The sequence below is a fragment of the Mya arenaria genome, chromosome 4, assembly GCF_026914265.1.
Source record: "Mya arenaria isolate MELC-2E11 chromosome 4, ASM2691426v1".
Lineage (NCBI taxonomy): Eukaryota > Metazoa > Mollusca > Bivalvia > Myida > Myidae > Mya > Mya arenaria.
In genome coordinates, this window is record NC_069125.1 from 12,730,696 (window position 1) to 12,753,448 (window position 22,753).

The 22,753-nt window shown below is 36.0% G+C and overlaps 1 protein-coding gene across 3 annotated transcripts in view; it reads left to right on the forward strand.

Annotated features, from left to right (window-relative positions):
* LOC128232784 (Fanconi anemia group J protein homolog) overlaps positions 1 to 22,753 on the forward strand; it is a 50,754-nt gene that overhangs the window by 24,846 nt on the left and 3,155 nt on the right. For 2 of the 3 annotated variants that reach the window (XM_052946514.1, XM_052946515.1), the window contains exons 16-35: positions 1,514 to 1,544; positions 2,064 to 2,119; positions 2,521 to 2,658; positions 3,215 to 3,334; positions 3,724 to 3,795; positions 4,359 to 4,503; positions 5,530 to 5,645; positions 5,843 to 5,878; positions 6,082 to 6,209; positions 7,140 to 7,207; positions 7,547 to 7,658; positions 9,994 to 10,095; positions 10,717 to 11,036; positions 13,754 to 13,942; positions 16,083 to 16,331; positions 16,795 to 16,878; positions 17,300 to 17,463; positions 19,478 to 19,940; positions 21,695 to 21,867; positions 22,331 to 22,388. In XM_052946514.1, coding sequence (XP_052802474.1) covers positions 1,514 to 1,544; positions 2,064 to 2,119; positions 2,521 to 2,658; positions 3,215 to 3,334; positions 3,724 to 3,795; positions 4,359 to 4,503; positions 5,530 to 5,645; positions 5,843 to 5,878; positions 6,082 to 6,209; positions 7,140 to 7,207; positions 7,547 to 7,658; positions 9,994 to 10,095; positions 10,717 to 11,036; positions 13,754 to 13,942; positions 16,083 to 16,331; positions 16,795 to 16,878; positions 17,300 to 17,463; positions 19,478 to 19,940; positions 21,695 to 21,867; positions 22,331 to 22,388 — 2,824 coding nt within the window. The remainder of the gene's footprint in view (positions 1 to 1,513; positions 1,545 to 2,063; positions 2,120 to 2,520; positions 2,659 to 3,214; positions 3,335 to 3,723; positions 3,796 to 4,358; positions 4,504 to 5,529; positions 5,646 to 5,842; positions 5,879 to 6,081; positions 6,210 to 7,139; positions 7,208 to 7,546; positions 7,659 to 9,993; positions 10,096 to 10,716; positions 11,037 to 13,753; positions 13,943 to 16,082; positions 16,332 to 16,794; positions 16,879 to 17,299; positions 17,464 to 19,477; positions 19,941 to 21,694; positions 21,868 to 22,330; positions 22,389 to 22,753) is intronic. The other variant, XM_052946516.1, reaches the window with a different exon arrangement.

The window sequence follows — 22,753 nt, forward strand, 5'->3', positions numbered from 1 at the left end:
AGTCATAAAAACTGAAAATGGTCTATACTCTATAGTGTGCAGGCAGTTTTTTAGGCTGTTATGCGGTAAATATAGTTAGAATAAGCTGCATTTCGCGTAATATAACGCAATTAAACTGTACAAAAAGCAATTATTTCAATATCGGCGAGTTACAAAACGCAATATTAAAAGCAGAATCTGCAAAAAGTTTCAAAATGAACGCTTATTGAATCAGATAAATACGTGTATTATATACCTGTGTTAAGATTTTGCTACGGCCGATGACCGATAATATCTACATGTACATTGTAGTTAAGAATAGAATCTGGTTCATCGCATTCAGCCAGGTTTATTTTTCCGAAAATAAACTCTGAGAACTCGTTAAAACCCGGAAAAAATATGGATCGTATTATGATGCAATTAAATGCTAATTAGGTGTAAGATATCAAACCATAATGTTTTAAGTGAAATTATAATACTTCATTTTACCCTACACTCAGTTTTTTTTGGTGATATATATAAGAATATATTCTTTTTATTGTTTTTAATTGCTTAAATTGGCTCTTACTTGACAATTTTATTGAGATTGTTAGTTTGTACTTGTGTTTTTAAAATGTGTGTCGCATAAGACTATTCTCTTGTGTAAGTACATGCTAACAACCTTTAACCAGTACTAAATGCATATTATACACTTTGACCATTCAAATCAAATCGCGTAAAGCGTTGACCTGCTACAATTTGTGTCATAGTCATGTAATGCCGAATGAAACGGAAAGTGTGTGAATATTTCTCAGTTTGTCTCAGTAATTTCTGACCAAATTCTTGAGCATGTAACATAATGCATATGCATATTTAAAAACCACTGATATAAATGAGTAATCTGTTCATTGTGTGACATAGGTTGAGGGCATAATAAGATACATGTACATCAAACATACAGGGAATAAATAATATTCGGGTCATTCGATCCAGAAGTATTTGTCGTTGTATAAGGAAGCCTTAAACATAAACCTAATTAAAATGTCCAATGCATTTTGTTGGGATGCATTTGGTTAAACTGGCATAGCCTGGAAGTAAATTAAATACACCGAAGTCAAGTTTGAATTGAAGAGTAGATTTGACTAAAAATTCCTATATGCTTTATTCGTGGCATTGCATTGAAACCAAAGCTCCAGATAAGGTTTTATATGATATTGAGAATTACTCCATACCTTATAAGTAACTATCCACATGTCAAGTGACTTATACTACATGATATAATTAAGAATCAACATAAAACTCTAAACGTTTTTGCCAAGGAAATTATGAGCGAGCAAATACTACCTTTAGATTTTTATGTTAATAATTTTTAATGTTTTACAATTACATGACTTTACTCACAAAACGTTGCAGGCCGAAAGCCATTAAACACTTTAAGCGCTTTGATTTAATTACTGGTATATTCTGTGGAGAAAAATGTGTACTATACACAGTAAAATTTGGTATGCTTGATACATATGTTTTTTTTTTAAATGAAATATAATACTGTTTCCAGGGTGATAACTGGTTGTCCAAGAACAGGAGAAGTAAGTGTAAAAAAAATCTGGTAAAGTATTGATTTTGAGCTTTGTTTATTTTTTGAAGAAAAAGATTTAAAAATATTGTCATAGTATGATATCGTTGTTGTCAGCGTTGTCATTTTTGTTGTGCAAATTAACCTTGTCTGTGAATTGTTTAAGTTAAAAACAATACGCACTTTTATGGCAAAGCATGTAGCTCTGACTTTAATAATTATTGAGTTTTGCCCCTTGTTTGACTAAAAAAACACAGACACGCATTGGTTTTCACTCTGCGACACTCTTGTTTGGGTTTCTGGTCTTTTTAATTAGTTTTCAACTGCCAAATATCTTAAGTCTGTATGTATTTATAATAATATTTTAAGTTGTTTTTTATCAAAAGGCTAGAAACATTAATTTTGACAGTCTTAGCATTTCATAGGGCAGAAGGGTGCTGCCATAAAAAGGGCAGGGTCAGCACTCTTCAGTAACTCTTGAGCTATGATGATCCTAGAAATGTGTTAAAAAAAAAATTGTTGTGTTTCTCAGGTATGTCCAGGGTTATGGTGTTTACACTGAACTTCTGGTGTATGAACCCTGCAGTTGTAAGTTAGTTTTCCTTTGTCTTAATTCTGGAATCACTGTTTTTGATGGTTAAATTGGTTGTATTACTTTTAATGATTAAAGATTATTTTGTCTTTAAAAAAACAACACCTTACATTTACTTTAATATGTTTTTGTAATGTTGTAAAAAAAATCAACATCATAAGATATTTTCAACATGAAACTTGATCAAGCAGGCCCCAGTTGTAAGTTGTTTATAAAGGTGCTCTATGAATTATAAAATTTGTAAGTAAATTTGTGAGTACAGGGTTGGATACTGGATAATCAAAACTACATGCTTTAAAACCATAGTAAAAGATTACGAAAGACAAACAAAACTTTCGCCATTGTTTTTTAGTTTTTAGCCAAACTCACACCTACATTTTAATATGTTATGTTTCAGGCGTTTTCGGACTTCAGTAGTTGTCGTAATGTGGTGTTGAGCAGTGGCACGTTGTCACCAATGTCCACGTTTGCATCAGAGCTCGGCACAGAGTTTCCCATCCAACTGGAGGCCAGCCATATCATAGAGGACAAACAGGTGGGTGGGGCGGGAGCATTTAAGTGTATTTGAGGCCAATAAGATGTATAAGATATAAGATTATTGCTGCATGCAATGATGTTGCCTGAAATCTGGTATACATGTTCACATTGGGTGACATTTATTTCTTATCTTTACAAGGTGTGAAATTTATTACACATGTTTGAAATTTATTGCATTTGTTCACAATGTGTATTTATTACACATGTTAACAAGATGTAATATTATTACCCATGTTCACAAGGTGTGAAATTCATTAAACATGTTAACAATGTTTGAAATTTATAGCACATGTTCATAAGTTGTTTAATTTATTACACATGTTCAAAAAGGTGTGAAATTTATTACATATGTTCACAGGATGTGAAACTTTATTAAACATGTTCACAAGGTATGAAATTTTATTACACATGTTCATAAGGTGTGAAATTTTATTATGCATGTTCACAAGGTGTGAAATTTTATTACACATGTTCACAAGGAGTGAAAATTATTTCACATTTTCACAATTGCATTGAACATTCAGCATTTTGTGACTTTATATGAGTGTTTGCAGGTGCATGTAGCGGCCGTGGGAACGGGGCCCAGGGGCGGACAACTCCAGGCCGTGTACAGAAACATGGAACAGTTTACCTTCCAGGATGAGCTCGGACAACTTATACACAATGTCTGCACGGTATGTACATTTTACTTCTTAAATTTGCAAGAACATAGTTGAATGTTACATAAATGTAAATCAAACCATGATACTTTCAGATAATACCTGGACATCACTAAAATATGGTCAATCTGATACGCGAAATTCGGCAGATTGAATATGCACAAAAAAAATCATGAGATTTTGCAAATACCATCACCCATGTTGTTTTTTTATCTTATAAGTCTGAATCTTTTATCATAACTCTCTCAAAGAATGTGTAGTGCTCAAGATACTTTTTACATTATTCACAGATGCAAGAAATACAAGCACAACTTTAATCTAATCTTAATTTAATTTGGAATCAGTGATCCTGAAGACTGCACATCATTTTGCAAATTTCATAATTGTGTGAATACATGTTACAGAGTGTACCCCACGGAGTGCTGTGTTTTCTGCCATCGTATCGAGGTCTGGAGAACTTCATCAAGAGATGGAACGTAAGATTTCAGCACTTGTTGTTTTGCAAAGCGTTCATTTTAGCCACATCTCAAAAATTTTGTATGATTGTCACTTGATCGAAACTTATTAATTAATAAGGTGATATGTTTCAAGTGGCTGTTTGCCTTTATTTAGCAGGACCATAGCATTTGGCTTAAGCATGTGTTAAGTAATGCACATCGATTTGAGACTTTGAAAAATGGACAAATATTGGCATCCACTTTAAGTGACCTTGTTTACAACGTTTACCGAGAAAAATGTTAACTTGCACATTGACCAAACTAGCAATAATGTTTTAAACTATTTTACAACAATTATGAAGGAAGTTATGATAACTTATACTAAGTCACTCTCTTTGGGGCGATGTTCCTTGAGAGTGTGGTTTTGTGGTTTGGGGAAACTGGAGTACCCGGAGAAAAATCACTTGTCTGGCTTTGTGACCACTCACCAAACTCACATGCGCTCAGGCTGGGAATCAAACCCGGGTCACCTGGGTGAGAAGCGAGTGTGCTAACCACTGTGCTTACAACCAATAGTGATAATGTTTCACATGCCTATCCAGGAAACAGGCCTGATGTCAAAGATATCTAGCCGGAAGCGCATCATGATAGAGCCGCGAGCCAGCGATCCCGAGGTCTTCGATCGCATGATGAAGGCCTTTTATGATGTCATCAAGGGAGAAACCTGCTCAGATTACCTTAGTGATGGTAAGAATCATAGCATTGTAATCGTTGTAATATTTAACATTGAGAAAACTGCGTGACCTATGGAAGATTCGACTTGTATTTCGATGGACAAAACTTATTATAACAATTAATTTATACCAATTTCTTTAGCTCGATTGTGTAGAAAGCTTACAGCTGATCTTAAACACACTTCCTGGATCAAACTTATCGGTACTGAGTGTCCATGTGAGAGGCCTCAAGAATGTTTCCTAACCGGAGTTCAAACCTGGGTCTTCTTGGTCGGGAGGCAGACACTCTACCTCTAAGCCATCCCAATCTATGGTTTTAAATTCTAATCATTATTGAGTTGTAACTGAGTTTTTTTAGTTTCAAAGAAAATAGTTTGGGTTTTTTCATGCCGATGGTGGTGTCATCATTGTGCAAATCCTTTATTGTTCAGCATTATTTGAAATCTTTTAAACATTATTTCCTTCTTCTGCAAAAGGCCATGTAGCTTTTAATTGAATAACCCATTTATGTAGGCTAATAACTGTATACAAATATATACTCTTTTTTTTGGTTTTGATCATTAAAGTCAAATGATTTAAACATAATAAAAACTTAAAATCAAATAATATTTTTTTTTATCGATCAAATGTAAACCTGTATTGTGTCCCTTTAAATATGACAAATATTGAAAGGGAAACAGGGGGGTTATCTGCTTTTAATCTTGTCTGTTTTAGAAAAAAAGTTGAGCCAATGCCATGGTCCTGTTGGCATTGTCAGCATTGCCATTGTTGTGCAAAAACATTAACTTTTGCCGAAATACCAAGATATTCACATAAAACCTGGTACTCATGTTGCAAGTGTAATACTTGCATCATGTGTAGCAAGGCAGGTAACTGCAGGTTTAATAATCATAATGTATTTCCCTTACGACTGAAAAAAACAACAGATGAGCATTGGTGTTCGCTCTGGGAGCGCGTCACTAAGAACATTTTCTCTGAGTTGCGTTGTTACAATTCCTGAAAACAGAATTATTATTGCACATTCTTTTGACTGGTGTAGATGTTTTGGAGGAGGATGACTCGGACATTGATGGGGCAATATTCTTCGCCGTGTGTCGGGGTAAAGTCAGTGAGGGGATGGACTTTGCTGACAACAATGCCAGGGCTGTTATCACGGTAGATATATAATTCTAAAATGCTAATCATAATAAGACTTGGTGTTTGGTAAATGAAATTAAATAAATAAATGGCATTATATAGCACATTTTCAACGTTATTTATTTATGATGTCAGGTCAAGTTATTACACTAGTCCTTTATAAAAAATATATTACAACTTTATTTCATGATGACAACAATTGTTCTGCTTTTCAGGTTGGCATACCCTTCCCAAGCTTCAAGGATCTACAGGTAAGCACATATTGTTGCGCTGTCTGCAATGGCAAGCTATAACAGTTATTCTTTTTATGCTAGAAATCTCTATAAATCATCAGAAAGCATATAATAAAAAGTTATAACTAATCAAAAGAATTAATTATCAGAATCATTACATACTGTTATACATATTAAACCATGAGTACTACTCTTTAACCGCTCTGTCTTTCTGTCAATAGGTGAAGTTGAAGCGGGAGTATAACGATAAATACCGCTATGATCGAGGACTGCTGAGTGGCGGAGACTGGTACGAGATCCAGGCCTTCAGGGCGCTCAACCAGGCTCTCGGAAGATGCATTAGACACAGGTACAGTTTTTGACTTAATGAAACAAAAAACTCTTTGTTTATTTAAAATACATGTATATAGGGTTTTAGCTAAAGAGATATGGAAGGCTGCAGCACCTGGTCCTTTTTTATAGTTCCCAGAGCAATATGTACAACCTTCATAGAAGTTATTTCTTAAAATATCAAATCTTTCTTTTGTTTTTATTAAAACTTATTCGATGAATATTAATACAAACTCTTTTTACATATTATTTGGCCATAGAAATGTATCATTACTTTAATTGAACCCAATTCCTAGCATTTTCTGTCAAATTCATAATGTTCATAAACAGTGCTTAACAATGTGCCCTTTTTTCTCATTTAGCTCCCTGTCCCTTTTTTTCAGCATCCTGTCCTTTTTTAAACATGGCTAATGTACATCAATATAAATGAATATGTGAATTGTTAGAGGAGAGTGTAACCCAGATCAATTATGTTTTACACCAAGTAGCGCCTGACAAGTTATTGATAGAAACTTACCACGATATTGTGTCACCAGGGATGGCAGGCACATAGGGATTTTTTTGTCTGCCGGTGTTGATAAAATATAAATTATTTTTTGGAAATTCTTTTAATTTGGTATGCTGTTGGTCATGGTCAGTATATGACCTCTTTTGATTTAGGGGTCAAAGGTAAAGGTCAAGGTGACCTTTGTGCTCCCAACAGACGCCACATCCGATTCTTGGAATTCAAGTTTTAAATCAAAAGTTTGAACATGATGTAAACTCTTTTGGTTCAAGTTTAAGTAGTTATTATTGTAAGAAACAATTTTAAACAGTAAACATAAGCTTTTACAAGCTTTTAACAGAGTTTGAGCTTGTGTTATCTTACTGTGAAAGCATTAGTTTGAATGATTAATCTTAAGTTGTTTTGTTGAAATTAAAAAAAAGGAAAATATTTTTTGATTTTCAGGAAAGACTGGGGAGCCCTGATAATGGTTGACGACCGATTTGTGAAGAACACAGGGAAATACACAAAAAGTGAGTTTTGGATGCATGTATTTGATTATTATCTTGACGTTTTCAGTTCAGTCTCTTCGGTATACAACTTAGTGACAGTACTGTTGCCATATGATATGTGATTATGCAATATTTGGTATAAGCAATGTAATGGAAACATGGATAATATTGAAAACTAGAGATCAGTAAAATTTAAGTTATCCATGATAAAAAAAAAATAGCGCATCAACCTTCATGAAGTTCATGTCACTACAAAACTCGAAGCACATTTCTGTAATTAAAGATAAAGCTAGAAAGCCATGATCTACATTTGACTTAGCTTTTACCAGATTTCTAGTCATGTATTTGGCCGAACTCCAGGTTTGTCGCGGTGGATACGCTCCAAGGTTCAAACTTACTCAGTCTTCTCCAACTTCATAGAAGATCTGGAGGATTTTGCTGTGAAGATGGTGAAAGAAATGCCAGCCATTGAGTAAGTTCACTGATTAGAAATAGTTAACTGGTTGCTTTTGATCCTTACTTTATTATACCCCCCAAAACAAAGTTTGGGGGGGGGTATACTGGAATCGGGTTGTCCGTCTGTCCGTCTGTCTGTCTGTCCGTCTGTCCGTCCGTTTTTTTTTTGTCCGGGATTCATCTTTGTCGTTATTGAACAAATCTTTTTCAAACTTTCAAATATTAATGACCATGATGTAAACCTGTGCCTCCGTGGATTTGGTCAGAGTCGCATGATCCTGAGTGGAGTTGTGGCCCCTTAATGAGTTAAATTGGGCAAAATTAGCTTTGTCCAGGATTCTTCTTTGAAGCTATTGAGCAAATCTTTTTCAAACTTTCAAATATTAATGGCCATGATGTAAACCTTTGCCTCCATGATTTTGGTGGGAGTCACATGATCCTGAGTGGAGTTGTGGCCCCTTAATGAGTTAAATTGGGTAAAATTAGTTTTGTTCGTCCTACTCCTTCGTCATTTTTGAATGAATCTTTTTCAAACTTTTAGCCATGGTGAGAACATTTGCCCCTGTGATTGTGGTTGGAATCACATGATCATGTCTCCAATTATGGCCCCTGAATAAGTTAAAATAGGCAAAAATTATACAGCTTTGTCTAGCCTAATCCTTGGTCATTTTTATGCCCCCACAAAGTGGCGGCATATAGGGTTGCCCTTGTCCGTACGTACGTCTGTCTGTCTGTACGTACGTACGTCCCGAAGATTGTTTCCGATCTAATTCTTGAAAACTGTTTGTCCAATCCTCACCAAACTTTAAACACATGTTTGTGACCATAATATCTTGATCAAGTTCGATAGTCATGGAAATCGCTTTAGTCATTTAGGAGTTACGGCCCTTTTTTGCCAAAAATACTTCAAAAATATATGTTTCCAATCTAATTCTTGAAAAGTATGTGTCCAATCCTCACCAAACTTTACATACATGATTGTGACCATAATATCTTGATCAAGTTCGATAGCCATGGAAATCGCTTTTGTCATTTAGGAGTTACGGCCCTTTATTTGCAAAAAAAGACTTGAGATTATCCTGAATAATCATTATGGCTTATTTTCTGTGACAAAAAATCGAAGTGGGGGCATCCGTGTCCTATGGACACATTTCTAGTTTCTCATTTTTTCTATAAATCTTTTTCAAACTTTCAGATGTCAATGACCATGATATGAACTGTTGAATATGTGATTTGGTGCACCTGTATTAATCAGAATGTTTGCATGGCCTTAAAAAGACCTTTAATTGATTTTGTCCTTAAAAAGACCATCAAAAGTCCTGAAGTTAGGTGCATACAGGCCTTAAATTTGTTACAATATTCGCTTTGGTGGCCTACTCCTTTGTCATTTTTCAATATATTTTTCTCAAACTTTCAGCTATCCATGACCATGATGTGAACCTTTGTATATGTGATTTTGTGCACCTGTATTATTTCCTTGGTACTCATGTGTGGGGGGGAGGTGGTGGGGGTGGGTAAACAGAAATTGGGTTGGCAGACTGTCAAATTCACCAGTCCACCTTCATTTTGGAATATCCTGTCAGGAGTCATGACCCCTTTATGGTGAAAATGAGAGAAACAGGTTTGTTATCTCCCCTGAGGTGGGTGGGAGTGGGGTAATAATGTATTGCCTTGTGCTTTCTAATGATACCATAACTAAGGCCAGGGCAAACAACCTAGACAGGGAAGGGTTGGGGGGTATTCGTTAGCCTTTGGCTTACAGTTCTAGTTTGTTGTAAGTATTGACAATCCAGTTTGCTTCATATCTGAAATTAGGAGAACCCCTCGGAAGGGCTTCTAAAAAGTCAGTTCTGCTTCTGCGGCAGGTAGCTTCAACCCCTTTTGACCAGCATTGGGGCCTTTTAGTTCCTCCAAACCCATAGTCCAAACGGTTTTATTACTTAAGTTGTCAGGTCAATCACGTCCCTGTTTAGCTAGAGTTCTTTTGTATGAAGATGCACTTATATACATTTAGTGGTATAGGTGGCTGCCTATCACCCAAGAAGTTGTGGGTTCAATCCTAATCAGGGAAACTTACTCAAGGTATTGAACTAAAACTTGGTATATATGTTGCGAGAAACAATACATGCTGGATTAAATAATTGTTGTTTTATGGTATTTTTTTCAAATAGAAAAAAGACAACTGTGGTGATTGCTCTGGATTTGGTCTTTTTTTTTCTCTTTTAGAAAGATAGTCTCGGTAATAACCACTTATACGTGTATGTTTGTGCTTGCAAAATCTAAATGTTAACCATTTCTATAGAATATAGCCATTTTGTATTCTTGTCTTATGAATGAATCTATGATTTCAGTGCAGATACATCGTTCATCCCCTGTACCCCAGCCAATAAGCGGGAGTCTATCAACATGAAGCCCTCGCCTGATACTCCTAGTCAGACCAGCCCATACTTTGGGTAATAACCATATGTTTTTATCCCCCGCCAAAAGGCAAAGGGGATAAAGTAATGTTAGACATGTGTGCGTCCAGGCCATATTGTCTGGAGCATAACTTAAAAAAGAAGGCAGTGCGAAGGAAGCATGATTACAGTTTTTGCCCTTTGTTAATTTTCATACTAATCTTTTGTCTAGAGCATTACTTGAAGTCTATGAGGTGTTTACTTTATGAGGTGTTTACTTCAAACTTCATATACAATTCTTTCTCTTTCTGCAGTGCACAAGAACCATAACTCTGGGTGCAGTTATAGATAATTATTTTTTTGGCCATTGTTTAATTGTAACCCTTGGTCGTAAGGCGAAGTTGATACTGTTCTTAATTTGGTGGGGGATTTGGCATTCTGTGACTGCTCTTGTTCAATTTAAATGGGGGAGAATCTTACGGAAAAAGTAAGAGGTCAATTGTGATGACCTTTGCCTTAAAGCTTTGTAATAAGAATTGAATTTCAGTCTCTGCCCTCTAACAAGAAAATATTGCAATTGCTTAATTTCATTTTATATCATTCTTATTTTAAAAATGATTCTCAGAATAAACACATTATGCCAATGAACTGTTGTTTTTAAACTTTCTCTTTTTTTAGTGTTTCTGCTGGCCCATCAGCACCATATGCACAGACCCCAACCACATCCAAAAAAGGAGGAGTGTTCTCCCCGCCTTACAAGCCCATCCAGACTCCCAAGGGAAATAACTCCACCACTGCAGCAATTCCTAGCCTCGTAAATCTCCCAGTGACCTCCCCTCGCATACAGCAGCAGCTGAAAGAGTTTATCCTGTCACCGAACGCACCCAAGGATCAGCCGTACTATGTGATTCTAAACAAAGGCCTGACAAACCAGCAAGCCTTCCTCATTAACCCAAGCAAGAGCAATAAACCAGATGATGAATCTACAGCTATCACAAGTAAGACATGCTATAATTCTGTCTCCCCAAATAAATGGGGGAGACATATTGTTTTTGCCCTTTCCCTCAGTCCATCAGTCAGTCTGTTCGTCTGTGAGTCAGTTGTTCAGTCAGTAAGTCAGTTTTCTGTTTACTAAACAACGCTTGCACCGAGGAATTAATCTTGGTATGCGAGTTGGTCATGACTAGTTGATGACCTTTAATGATTTTGGGATCAGAAGGTCAAGATCATGCTGACCTTGACATGAAAAAATATTTTCCTCCTATAACTTAGAAAGCCTGCACCAAGGAACTTCATACTTTGTATGCAAGTTGGTAAAGATAGTCACAGTGACTTTCAGATGAAAAATGGTTTGGTGGTCGCCTGTCCGTACATCACATATTATTTCTGCTCAATAACTAAAGAACACTTGGACCTAGGAATTTTATACTTGATATGCAGGTTGGTCATGACCAGTAGATGACCCCTATCTTGGTTCGTCTCCAGTCCTTAAGAACAATTTCCATTTCCATCATTGATTATTTTTTACGACCACACAATGGGGGACTCCCGGGAGACACAAGCACTTTTTAGCTCACCTGTCACTTTGTGACAAGGTGAGCTTTTGTGATCGCCTTTTGTGCGTCGTGCGTCGTCCGTCAACAATTTACTTAAAAGACATCTCCTCTTTAACCGCTGGGCCAATATTAATAAAACTTCATAGGGATGTTCCTTGGGTGGTCTTCTATCAAACTTGTTCAAAGAATTCAATTCCATGCAGAACTCTGGTTGCCATGGCAACCAAAAGGAAAAACTTTAAAAATCTTCTTCTCCCAAACCACAAGGCTTAGGCCGTTGATATATGGTAGGTAGGATCACCAAATGGTCCTCTACCAAGATTGTTCAAATTATGGCCCTTGGGTCAAAATTGGCCCCGCCTTGGGGGGTCATGGGTTTTCTCTATATGTTTATAGTGAAAACTTCAAAAATCTTCTCCTCTGAACTTACTTGGCCTAGAGCTTAGATATTTGGCATGATTCATCGTCTAGTGGACCTCTATAATGTTTGTTCAAATTATGGCCCTGGGGTCAAAATTGGCCCCGCCCCGGGGGGTCATGGGTATTCTCTATATGTTTATAGTTAAAAATTCAAAAATCTTCTCCTCTGAACTTACTAGGACTAGAGCTTAGATATTTGGCGTGATTCATCGTCTAGTGGACCTTTACAAAGATTGTTCAAATTATGGCCTTGGGGTCAAAATTGGCCCCGCCCCCTTGGGGGGTCATGGATTTTCTCTATATGTTTATAGTGAAAACTTCAAAAATCTTCTCCTTTGAACTTACTTGGACTAGAGCTTAGATATTTGGCATGATTCATCGTCTAGTGGACCTCTACAAAGTTTATTCAAATTATGGCCTTGGGGTCAAAATTGGCCCCGCCCCGGGTGGTCATGGGTATACTTGATATGTTTATAGTTAAAACTTCAAAAATCTTCTCCTCTTAACTTTCTTGGACTAGAGCTTAGATATTTGGCATGATTCATCGTCTAGTGGACCTCTACAAAGATTGTTCAAATTATGGCCCTGGGGTCAAAATTGGCCCCGCCCCTGGGGGGTCATGGGTTTTCTCTATATGTTTATAGTAAAAAAAATCAAAAATCTCCTCTGAACTTACGTTGCTTAGAGCTTAGATATTTGGCATGATTCATCGTCTAGTGGACCTCTACAAAGATTGTTCAAATTATGGATTTGGGGTCAAAATTGGCCCCGCCCCGGGGGGTCATGGGTATTCTCTATATGTTTATAGTTAAAACTTCAAAAATCTTCTCCTCTGAACTTACTTGGACTAGAGCTTAGATATTTGGCATGATTCATCGTCTAGTGGACCTCTACAAAGATTGTTCAAATTATGGCCTTGGGGTCAAAATTGGCCCCGCCCCCTTGGGGGGTCATGGGTTTTCTCTATATGTTTATAGTGAAAACTTCAAAAATCATCTCCTCTGAACTTACGTGGCTTAGAGCTTAGATATTTGGCATGATTCATCGTCTACTGGACCTCTACAAAGTTTGTTCAAATTATGGCCCCGGGGTCAAAATTGGCCACACCCCGGGGCTGATGGGTTTTCTCTATATGTGTTATAGTGAAAACTTAAAAAATCTTCTCCGAACTCACAAAGACAAGTAACGTCTTAATTTAAACTGGATAACATATTTAGTACACATACCAATTTTCAATATGGGCCACATACAACAATTAATAACAAATATACATATATAGATACACACGTAAAATCAAGTAGTGACAAGAGCTTAGATATTTGGCATGATATATCATCTAGTTGACTTGTACCAATATTGTTCAATCTTTGGCCCTGGGGTCAAAAAATGGCCCCACCCGGGCGGTCATGGGTTTCCTTATATATGTATATAATGAAAACTTAAAAAATCTTCTTCTCCGAAACCAAAAGGCGAAGGCCTTAGATTTTTGGTTTGAAGCATCGTTTATCGGACCACTATTAAGATTGTTCAAACTTAAGCCCTGGGGTCAAAATTGGCCACGCCCCGTGTTCATAGGCTTAGGTTTTCAATATTTGTATATAATGGAAGAATGTGCAATATATGACAGGTGAGCGATTCAGGGCCATTTGGCCCTCTTGTTTAAAAAAGCAATCTCTAGTTTTATCTGTTTCTACTGTAAATCTAAAATCAATCTTGACCGAACTGTCTTGTCACTGCAGGTCAGTCAACAAGCATCCAGACCCCAACCAGGACATTCCAGATACCCCAGCAAAATGCCGGCCAGTTAAATCAGGCCCATGTTCCATATGTATCCAATGAACAGTCGGGTCCCGGTCTCAGCCAGCTTCTGACACCAACTGAGCTTGGAACCAGTGAACCAAGCAAGGAGGATCACTCCACAAATACAGGTATGGTTTGGAATGCATCACGGTGGTTGTTAGTCTCTGCAATCCTTTTCAACACCTAAGGTTGGAACCAGTGGACCAATCAAGCTGGACCACTCAGCAAAAACAGGTATAGCAATTGGTTCCTAGTGTTAGCCAGTTTCTCAAACAAATACCTGGGCCAGGAACCGGTTGACTAATCAAGGGGGACCACTCCTCAATTACAGGTATAACAGTTGGTTTCCAGCGTCCGCTAGCTTCTCACACAAACACCTGAGCCTTGTACCAGTTGCCCAATCAAGGGGAACCACTCCACAACTACAGGTTTAAGAGTTGGTTCCCAGTGTCAGCTAGCTTCACACTTACGGAACCAGTTGACCAATCCAGGGGGACCACTCCACAACTATAAGTTAAACAGTTGGTTCCCAGTGTCAGCCAGTATCTTAAACACCTGAGCTTGAAAACATTTGACCAACTAATGGAGACCACTCAACTTCCCAATTATTTGACGTAAAAATCTATTTCACAACAGAAAAATTAATTTCATTTTTTTATGTATAAGTTGGACAGAACTTAAGGGGTTTATTTACCAAAAATATGGTTTTAGATGCAGGTGCCTTACAAGATCAGCAGGAGGTATTTTTTTTTTTTTTTTTAACAATTAACCGACTTGAACCATGTTTACCATAACTCATCAAACACTTTGACAAACCTGTTTCCAAAATAATGTTTTGACCGTGCTCCGTAAAACTTAAAAAAAATATCAATTCATTTATAATGTGCAAGCTCAGACTCCTGACCAAATTCCCTATGTATCATTTAGGTAACACAGGCTACGTTCACATCGAAGCAAAACATTAATCATGATTGCTGATTGGTCAGTTGCAGGATTTCAGCTCAACCTTTTATCTAAATGATGGGATATTGTGACAAGATACCGGTAGTCGGTTTTTGATATTTATGAATCTTTACATGACTGATCATCCAATTTCGTAATTACAAAAAATTGCTGAATGGGGAACAATGGTTCTTAGTTAGCACGCAGGTATATCAAAAAGACTGTTCTTAGTTAGCACGCAGGTATATCAAAAAGACTGGCGCCTGACTTGTCTTATAAAAGATTTACGTTATGAGGTACCATTTACCTTATGAGTAATTAAAATATAATTTTGAATTAAATTCAACATATATGCATTTTATTATACAGTGAAACTGCGTTCCCTCAAACAAGCGGTCGTTCGAGAACCGGCGTTCCCTCGAGGTTGGAGCTTGGTCCCGAACTTTTTTCCTTCTATTTTCATATAAAATATACCCACGCTGTATGGAAACCTAATTAATCGAGCAGTCGAGCAATATCCTCGGTCCCAAGTACACAAATCGTGCACAAAACCTTATGGCTCCCTCGAGGACATAATTTCACACTTTTTCCCGAACGCGTGTTCCAAAATAAACAAACAATTGCTAGGCGTTAAAGTTATTGCAAGTTGTAAAAATTGCAATGACAGTTGAAAGGCAATTGGATATGGTGTGAAAAACCGTTTTTCACTGTTAACGCATGACCGATATTAGTTGATATGGGCATTTGAGATAATAATTATGAGAAGTTAATGATGAGAAGTTAACACTTTATATGTGGTCAGAAGGTTCTTTGAATTCACTGCCGATGCTGACCGTGATCTTCTGACGCTCTGTACGCTGTCACGTCACATTACGATTGAACAGTTTCGCGAAACCGACAAGATGCGCCAATCAACAATCCTTGATTTTGCGAAACTTAAATCTGACTAATGCCACAATATGTACTGTCATTCAAATGTTGCTTGTTACGAAAATGTGCTTTTTTGTTAAAATAAACATTTCTATTTATTCATTTATTGTTTTTTCTTTTGCGTTTTACATTTAGTTTACGTCAACATTTGAACATATTAGTGTTTTCCACAACGCAACACATAATCGGTGTCTAAGTAAACAGTCTGTTTGACGACTTCAAACTTAAAATACACTGAAAGATATTTCATATCAAACTGGAAAATTGAAAATCGGGTCGTTCGAAACATCGGTTCCCTCGAGGTTTTGGCTCGGTCCCTGGCGACCTCAAGCGATCGCAGTTTTACTGTACATGTAAATGATGTTTATTGATAGAAATATTATATTTATACTGCAGGTAATAATCCATCGACAGATGCGGAATCGAAGCAACCAACACTTGTCTATCAGTTAGATCCCAGCGATTTACCTGTAGAAGAACAGTTAAAGCTGTTCTTGAATAGTGGGTCAGCCCCCAAGGGACATGCATACTACGTGGTGGCCAACAAGGGGACACCGAGCGAGTCGACTTTTCTCATCGAACCTGACAAGAAAGGCAAATCTAAGAAAGGTCAATCCAATAAGAGACAGAAATCGGAAAATGCAGGTATATTGTCAGTATTTTTGGCCTCATTTGACTTTCAGGACAATTAAGCAAATAATGAAGTAAGGTCGTTAATTCACAATGTTTGAGACTTTCCAAATGAAAGATTGACAGAATTTATTTATGAATTTGGCTTTAAATTAAAATTTAAATATAAAAAAATGTGTTGAGAAAGGATATAGGCTTGAAAATTGAATATTTTTATTTATAAATTTGGTTTTAAATTAAAATTTAGATATAAGAAAATGTGTTGAGAAAGGATATAGGCTTGAAAATTGAATATTTATATGTAAAAAATGTGACATCTGTGCTAATAATTAAGGGAAGAGAATTTATGATACTTAATATCTACAGTTTCAGACTAAACTCCTTGAAAAATTTGCTTTTAAATTAACCAACAACATAAATTTTACATACATATATATGTATTGGGCGTGTCACTGATTTTTACCTTATTTGACTACAGAGAGGGGACCAGAGACTTTGACTAATGGTGGTGTGCAGCCTGTACCTGCCCTGCCAGTAGAGAGCCACATCGACAAGAAACCAGGTGACTTTATCTTACACATGTATGGTGTATAGAGAAGGGATATATCGATGATTGTGTATTTACGAAATCGATTGTTTGCCTGTTAAGTCTGTGATAATCGATTCTGGTTTTCAATAATCGATTATCACTTAAAGCATAGTGATATAAAACATTTAATATTGGTAGAATGGATAACCTTTTATTGAGACATTAACTTTTTAACCAATAAAATGGCAATTAACGGCTCTCTCACAACCATTGTCAAGCTAAAATTTTGCCCATTTACCATAATGATTTTTGTCATTTATCAAAGAACATTTTACTTCATTGATGTCTCAAAAAGAAAAAAAAGAACATTTTACATAATGCATTTACATCAATAAATAAATCAAAGTTAAGTTACCATTAAAATGCCCTATTTTGTTCGTTCCTTATTATTCAGCTGTCAAGTCAGAGGCTATCACAGTTGAGGCCGACTCCTCCACCTCTGACCTCCCGGACCCTAAGCACCCATTCCTGAGGTTCTGTAACCTGCCAGTGACCCCAGCCAAACCCCAGATCCCTGTGGCTACAGTTACCCCTCAGAGGCCAGAGTGTGGGGTACAGGTAAAGTACTGTTACAATTAACACCTCTGACCCCCTGTTCCCCAACCACATGTTCCTAAGGCTCTCATACCTCCCTGTGACCCCAGCCAGGCCCCTTATCCCTGTGGCTACAGTGACCCCACATAGGCCAAAGTGTTAAGTACAAGTATAGTACTATTAAAAGTTTACCCTCTGACTCCTCTGCCACCAAACCACATGTTCCTAAGGCACTAAAATCTACCTATGACCCAAGGCAGGCCCCCAGTCCCCATGGCTACAGTAACCCTACGTAGGCTGTAGTGTGGAGTACAGGTAAAGTACTGTTAGAGTAAACATGTCTGTCCATGACCCCTGCCAGGTAACAGGTACCCATGGCTACAGTAACCCTACATAGGCCGGAATGTTGGGTACAGGTATAGTACTGTTACAATTAACCCCTCTGACATGAGCCCCTAAGTTCCATGTTTGCATTTCTATTCATAATACAAAAGCAATTAAACAGCAAATGTTAGCAGCAAGTGAAATTAGTTTTCTGACAAATGGAAGGCTTCTAAAAAAAGAGAGTTTACCTGTTTTATACTAGGGGAAAATGGGAGTGTGGATAATACAATTTTTTGTTTAAAATTATGACGTTTGATGATAACATGCTGTTATCAATTATTTCATCATAAATGTAACTGTGATACAGGTAGGTAGAGTGTAGGATGATATCCCCCCCGGATGATTGCCCCCCCCAGACATTAGCCCATAGGACCATATCCCCCCGGGATGATAGCCCTCCCAGACAATAGCCCCCCCAGACAATAGCCCCCCATGCATATATATAAATGACTTTACATATATACACTCTTTTAAATTTGCATATTAATAAATGATTTATTTAAGTATTATTTGACGTTCAATTAGGCAAACAACTTTGATGTTTCCACCATGTGAATAGTATACTATTATGCAATTAATGTGTTAGGTCAATCAGTAATTATCAACTGGATTGCACTAAAACATCTTCAAAAGAAATAAAACATATAATGTCATTATCGCATTAAGGATTATCACCCTATTAAATAATTAAAGGTCAATGCAAATGATAATTAAAGGTGAGAACTTACTGATCAAAGATTATTAAATAAGTCAACAAATAACAGAGAAAACAATTAACTTTTAAAATAAAATAATAAATGTTTCATTGTAAAATCACATGCTTTTTCCGTTTAGTTTTCACTATTCATGATTTTTTTTTTCATTGATTTATGCCTTTGTGTTGTTTCATTTTATAATAAAAATCATTGTTTTGCAAATTTGCTTAAATAAACTGGTTATAATATGCATTTTAATATTGGGGGGGATATCGTCCGTTTTTTCACTAAGACGGGGGGGGGGGGGGGGGGGCGATCTTCCGGGAGGGCTATGGTCCTAGGGGCTAATGTCTGGGGGGGCAATCATCCGGGGGGGGATATTATCCGTACCTCAGGTAGGTACTACCTCAACGCATGTGACATTATACAGACTGCATTCATATTTACAAATTGCTTTTCTGGGGTTATTTAAAGGAGCACAAAATAGGTTGATATCAAAATTTGTGCATTATTTGGTAAGTCATCTATTTCAATGATCAAAACAAAAACAAAAACAATGGGTTGCGTAAATATAAAAAATTTATACTTTATAAAAAAAGTTTTATTTAATTAATAGCTATGTGACCACAACTTCTCCAGTTTAAAAAGCGTCCATATTCTCTGTACACAAATCATATGCTTTTTTGTTTGATTTGATCATACGAGTTAAATGTGTTTAAAATAATTATGAATTAAAATTTAAAAAAAAGTTTTTGCATCAATCCATTATGTGGCCCTTTAAGACCTGGTGTATTTTTTGCATGCACAGTTTACTCATTGCACCAGTGTATATTTGAATATCTTTTTGAATATCAAGACTTTCCAAAAAAAATTGCCTTACCTCATAGTAAAGTGAAAAATCCTGCATAAATTAAATTATCCTTAATGACTTCTTTTCTTGAGCAATTTAACAATTTCAGGACTCCAATATTAAACATGACCAAGCAGCTGCACCGTCACCAGATATATTTGGTGATATAGCTGACACTAAACCTGATGTGGATCAAGCAGAAAAGGCAAGAGTAAAGAAACCCATCTTTAGAAAGAAAATTAAAACTGAAACTGACATAGAAAATGGTCCAAAAATCTTGAACCATGCTCTTGATGACACAAGTGAGGTCAAGGGTGATTCAAATGTTACTGCAGAACTTGGTAATCATGTGGAAGAGGCAAAAGGTGATAATAAAGAACCAGACAGCGTTAACACTGTGAAAAAAGAGGAGAGAAGAAATGTAAGAGGAAGGAACAATGCAAGAGTTGTTGAGAACCTGAGAGAAATCAGGAAGGTGGGGAGAGATGGAGCAGACGACAAACCTGATGTACAACAAGGTAGAGTGTTACAAAAACACAACAATGACAACATCATTGACAGTCACACTGAAGGTAATAGTAAGAAAGATATCAGGTAATAACAAGTAAGAATTCAGGTAATAACAAGTAAGATATCAGGTAATAACAAGTAAGAATTCAGGTAATAGTAAGTAAATTTATCAGGTAATAACAAGTAAGAATATTAAGTAAAATATCAAGTGATAACAAGTAAGATATCAGGTAATAACAAGTAAGATATTAGGAAATAACAAGTAAGAATTCAGGTATAAGTAAGTAAGATATCAGGTAATAAAAAGTATGATATGAGGTAATAACAAGTAAGATATCAGGAAATAACAAGTTAGAATTCAGGTAATAGTAAGTAAGATATCAGGTAATAACACGTAAAATATCAGGTAATAACAAGTAAGAATTTAGGTGATAACAAGTAAGATATCAGGTAATAAGTAAGAATTCAGGTAATGACAAGTAAGAATTCAGATATCAAGTAAGAAATCAGGTAATATAAAGTAAGATATAAGGTAATAACAAGTATTAATTCAGGTAATGACAAGTAAGAATTCAGATAACAAGTAAGATATCAGGTAATAAAAAGTAAGATATAAGGTAATAACAAGTATTAATTCAGGTAATAACAAGTAAGATATCAGGTAATAAAAAGTAATAATTCAGGTAATAAGAAGTAAGATATCAGGAAAAACAAGTAAGAATTCAGGTAATAATAAGTAAGATATCAGGTAATAACAAGTAAAATATCAGGTAATAACAAGTAAGAATTCATGTGAGAACAAGTAAGATATCAGGTAATAACAAGTAAGAATTCAGGTAGTAGCAAGTCAGAATTCAGGTAATAGCAAGTAAGATATCAGGTAATAACAAGTAAGATATCAGGTAATAACAAGTAAGATATCAGGTAATAGTAAGTAAGATATCAGGTAATAACAAGTAAGATATCAGGTAATAACAAGTAAGAATTCATGTAATAACAAGGAAGAATTCAGGTAATAACAATAACATATCAGGTAATAACAAGTAAGAATTCAGGTAATAACAATAACATATCAGGTAATAACAAGGAAGAATTCAGGTAATAACAATAACATATCAGGTAATAACAAGGAAGAATTCAGGTAATAACAATAACATATCAGGTAATAACAAGTAAGATATCAGGTAATAACAAGTAAGAATTCAGGTAATAACAAGTAAGAATTCAGGTTATAACAAGTAACATATCAGGTATTAACAAGTAAGAATTCAGGTATCAAGTAAGAAATCGGATAATATAAAGTAAGATATAAGGTAATATCCAGTATGTTTTTTAAGAAATTGACAATATTAGGTGGTTATCTTTTTTTGGAAGTAAAGCTAATACTCAATGTTGTCTTTTTGTCAATGTCCTAAGGATTGTTGAAAGATGCATCTAAAACTATGACCACACTGCATTTTTTTATCATTTAATATTGGAGTTGCATGGAGATTGAATGTACATTCAATAATAGATTTTTTTCCCAAATTATATCACTCTCTATACTTTATAAATGTTTGTATACATATACTGGTATATGTGTGTGTGGCAATGTCATTGTTGTTTTTTTCCAAAAGTTGGAAGCCTTGTTTTAGAATAAAGTTATCAGTTGTTTTTGGAATAAATACGACTAAATTATATTTAGTAATTATATTTAGTAATATATTTAGTAACTCATTTTCCCCTCTAAATTCAATTCAGACCTGAAATTCTTTGACATAAAGTATGAAGTGTTTAAATCATTCCAAATGCTTAAGTTTGCAAAATCCAAACACAGGAGCAGTAGGCTTCAGTCAAAGTTCTGACGAAGATTTTCTGAACACACGTCGCCGTGGCAACAGGAAGAGGAAGTCCACGGCACGGTATGATGATTATTCGAAGAGAAGCAAGAAAGGCGTCACATATGACGAGCAGGAGAAGGAGGAGGAGAACGTAGCAAAGGAAAATGTGGTATGTGCAAGTGTCCACTTGTTACTTTTACTTTGTTTTCATTATACTCATAGTTCTTGTTCTTAGTTTGTCCGTTTTACGAAGAAAAGTCACAGTTTTGTCATAGCCTTGTCCTCTCTTGTGTCTGTGGTGTTATTGTGGTGCTGTGGACCATAATCATTGAAGATGTATACATGTAACTTCATGTTAATTATGACAATACACACACATGTAGCAAGTCCCCCAAAACTGGCTAAAATAATTGTAGTTCTGCTTGGAATTGAATGAGTTAACAAAACATGTTTCCTTTAAAGTGTATTGTTGGACTGTATGATTTTTTCACATATTTTATGGTTGTTTTTTAATGATGCATACAAAGTGTATAAAATCGATGACTACGTAATAAACGTTCATTTTTTTATGTGACCCCATGAAGTTTTGATGTTGAAAAATTGTTTTTCATGAATGATACAAATGTTTACAGCCAACTGGGAATCAGCTATGCTGTGCAGCATGTGGACATAAACTCATGAAAGTCTCAGGTTAGTGCAAGTTAACTCATGAAGGTCTCAGGTTAATGCAAGTTAACTCAGGAAAGTCTCAGGTCGGTGCAAGTTAACTCATGAAAGTCTCAGGTTAGTGCAAGTTAACTCATGAAAGTCTCAGGTTAATGCAAGTTAACTCATGAACGTCTCAGGTTAATGCAAGTTAACTCATGAAAGTCTCAGGTTAGTGCAAGTTAACTCATGAAAGTCTCAGGTTAGTGCAAGTTAACTCATGAAAGTCTCAGGTTAGTGCAAGTTAACTCATGAAAGTCTCAGGTAAGTGCAAGTTAACTCATGAAAGTCTCAGGTCGGTGCAAGTTAACTCATGAAAGTCTCAGGTTAATGCAAGTTAACTCATGAAA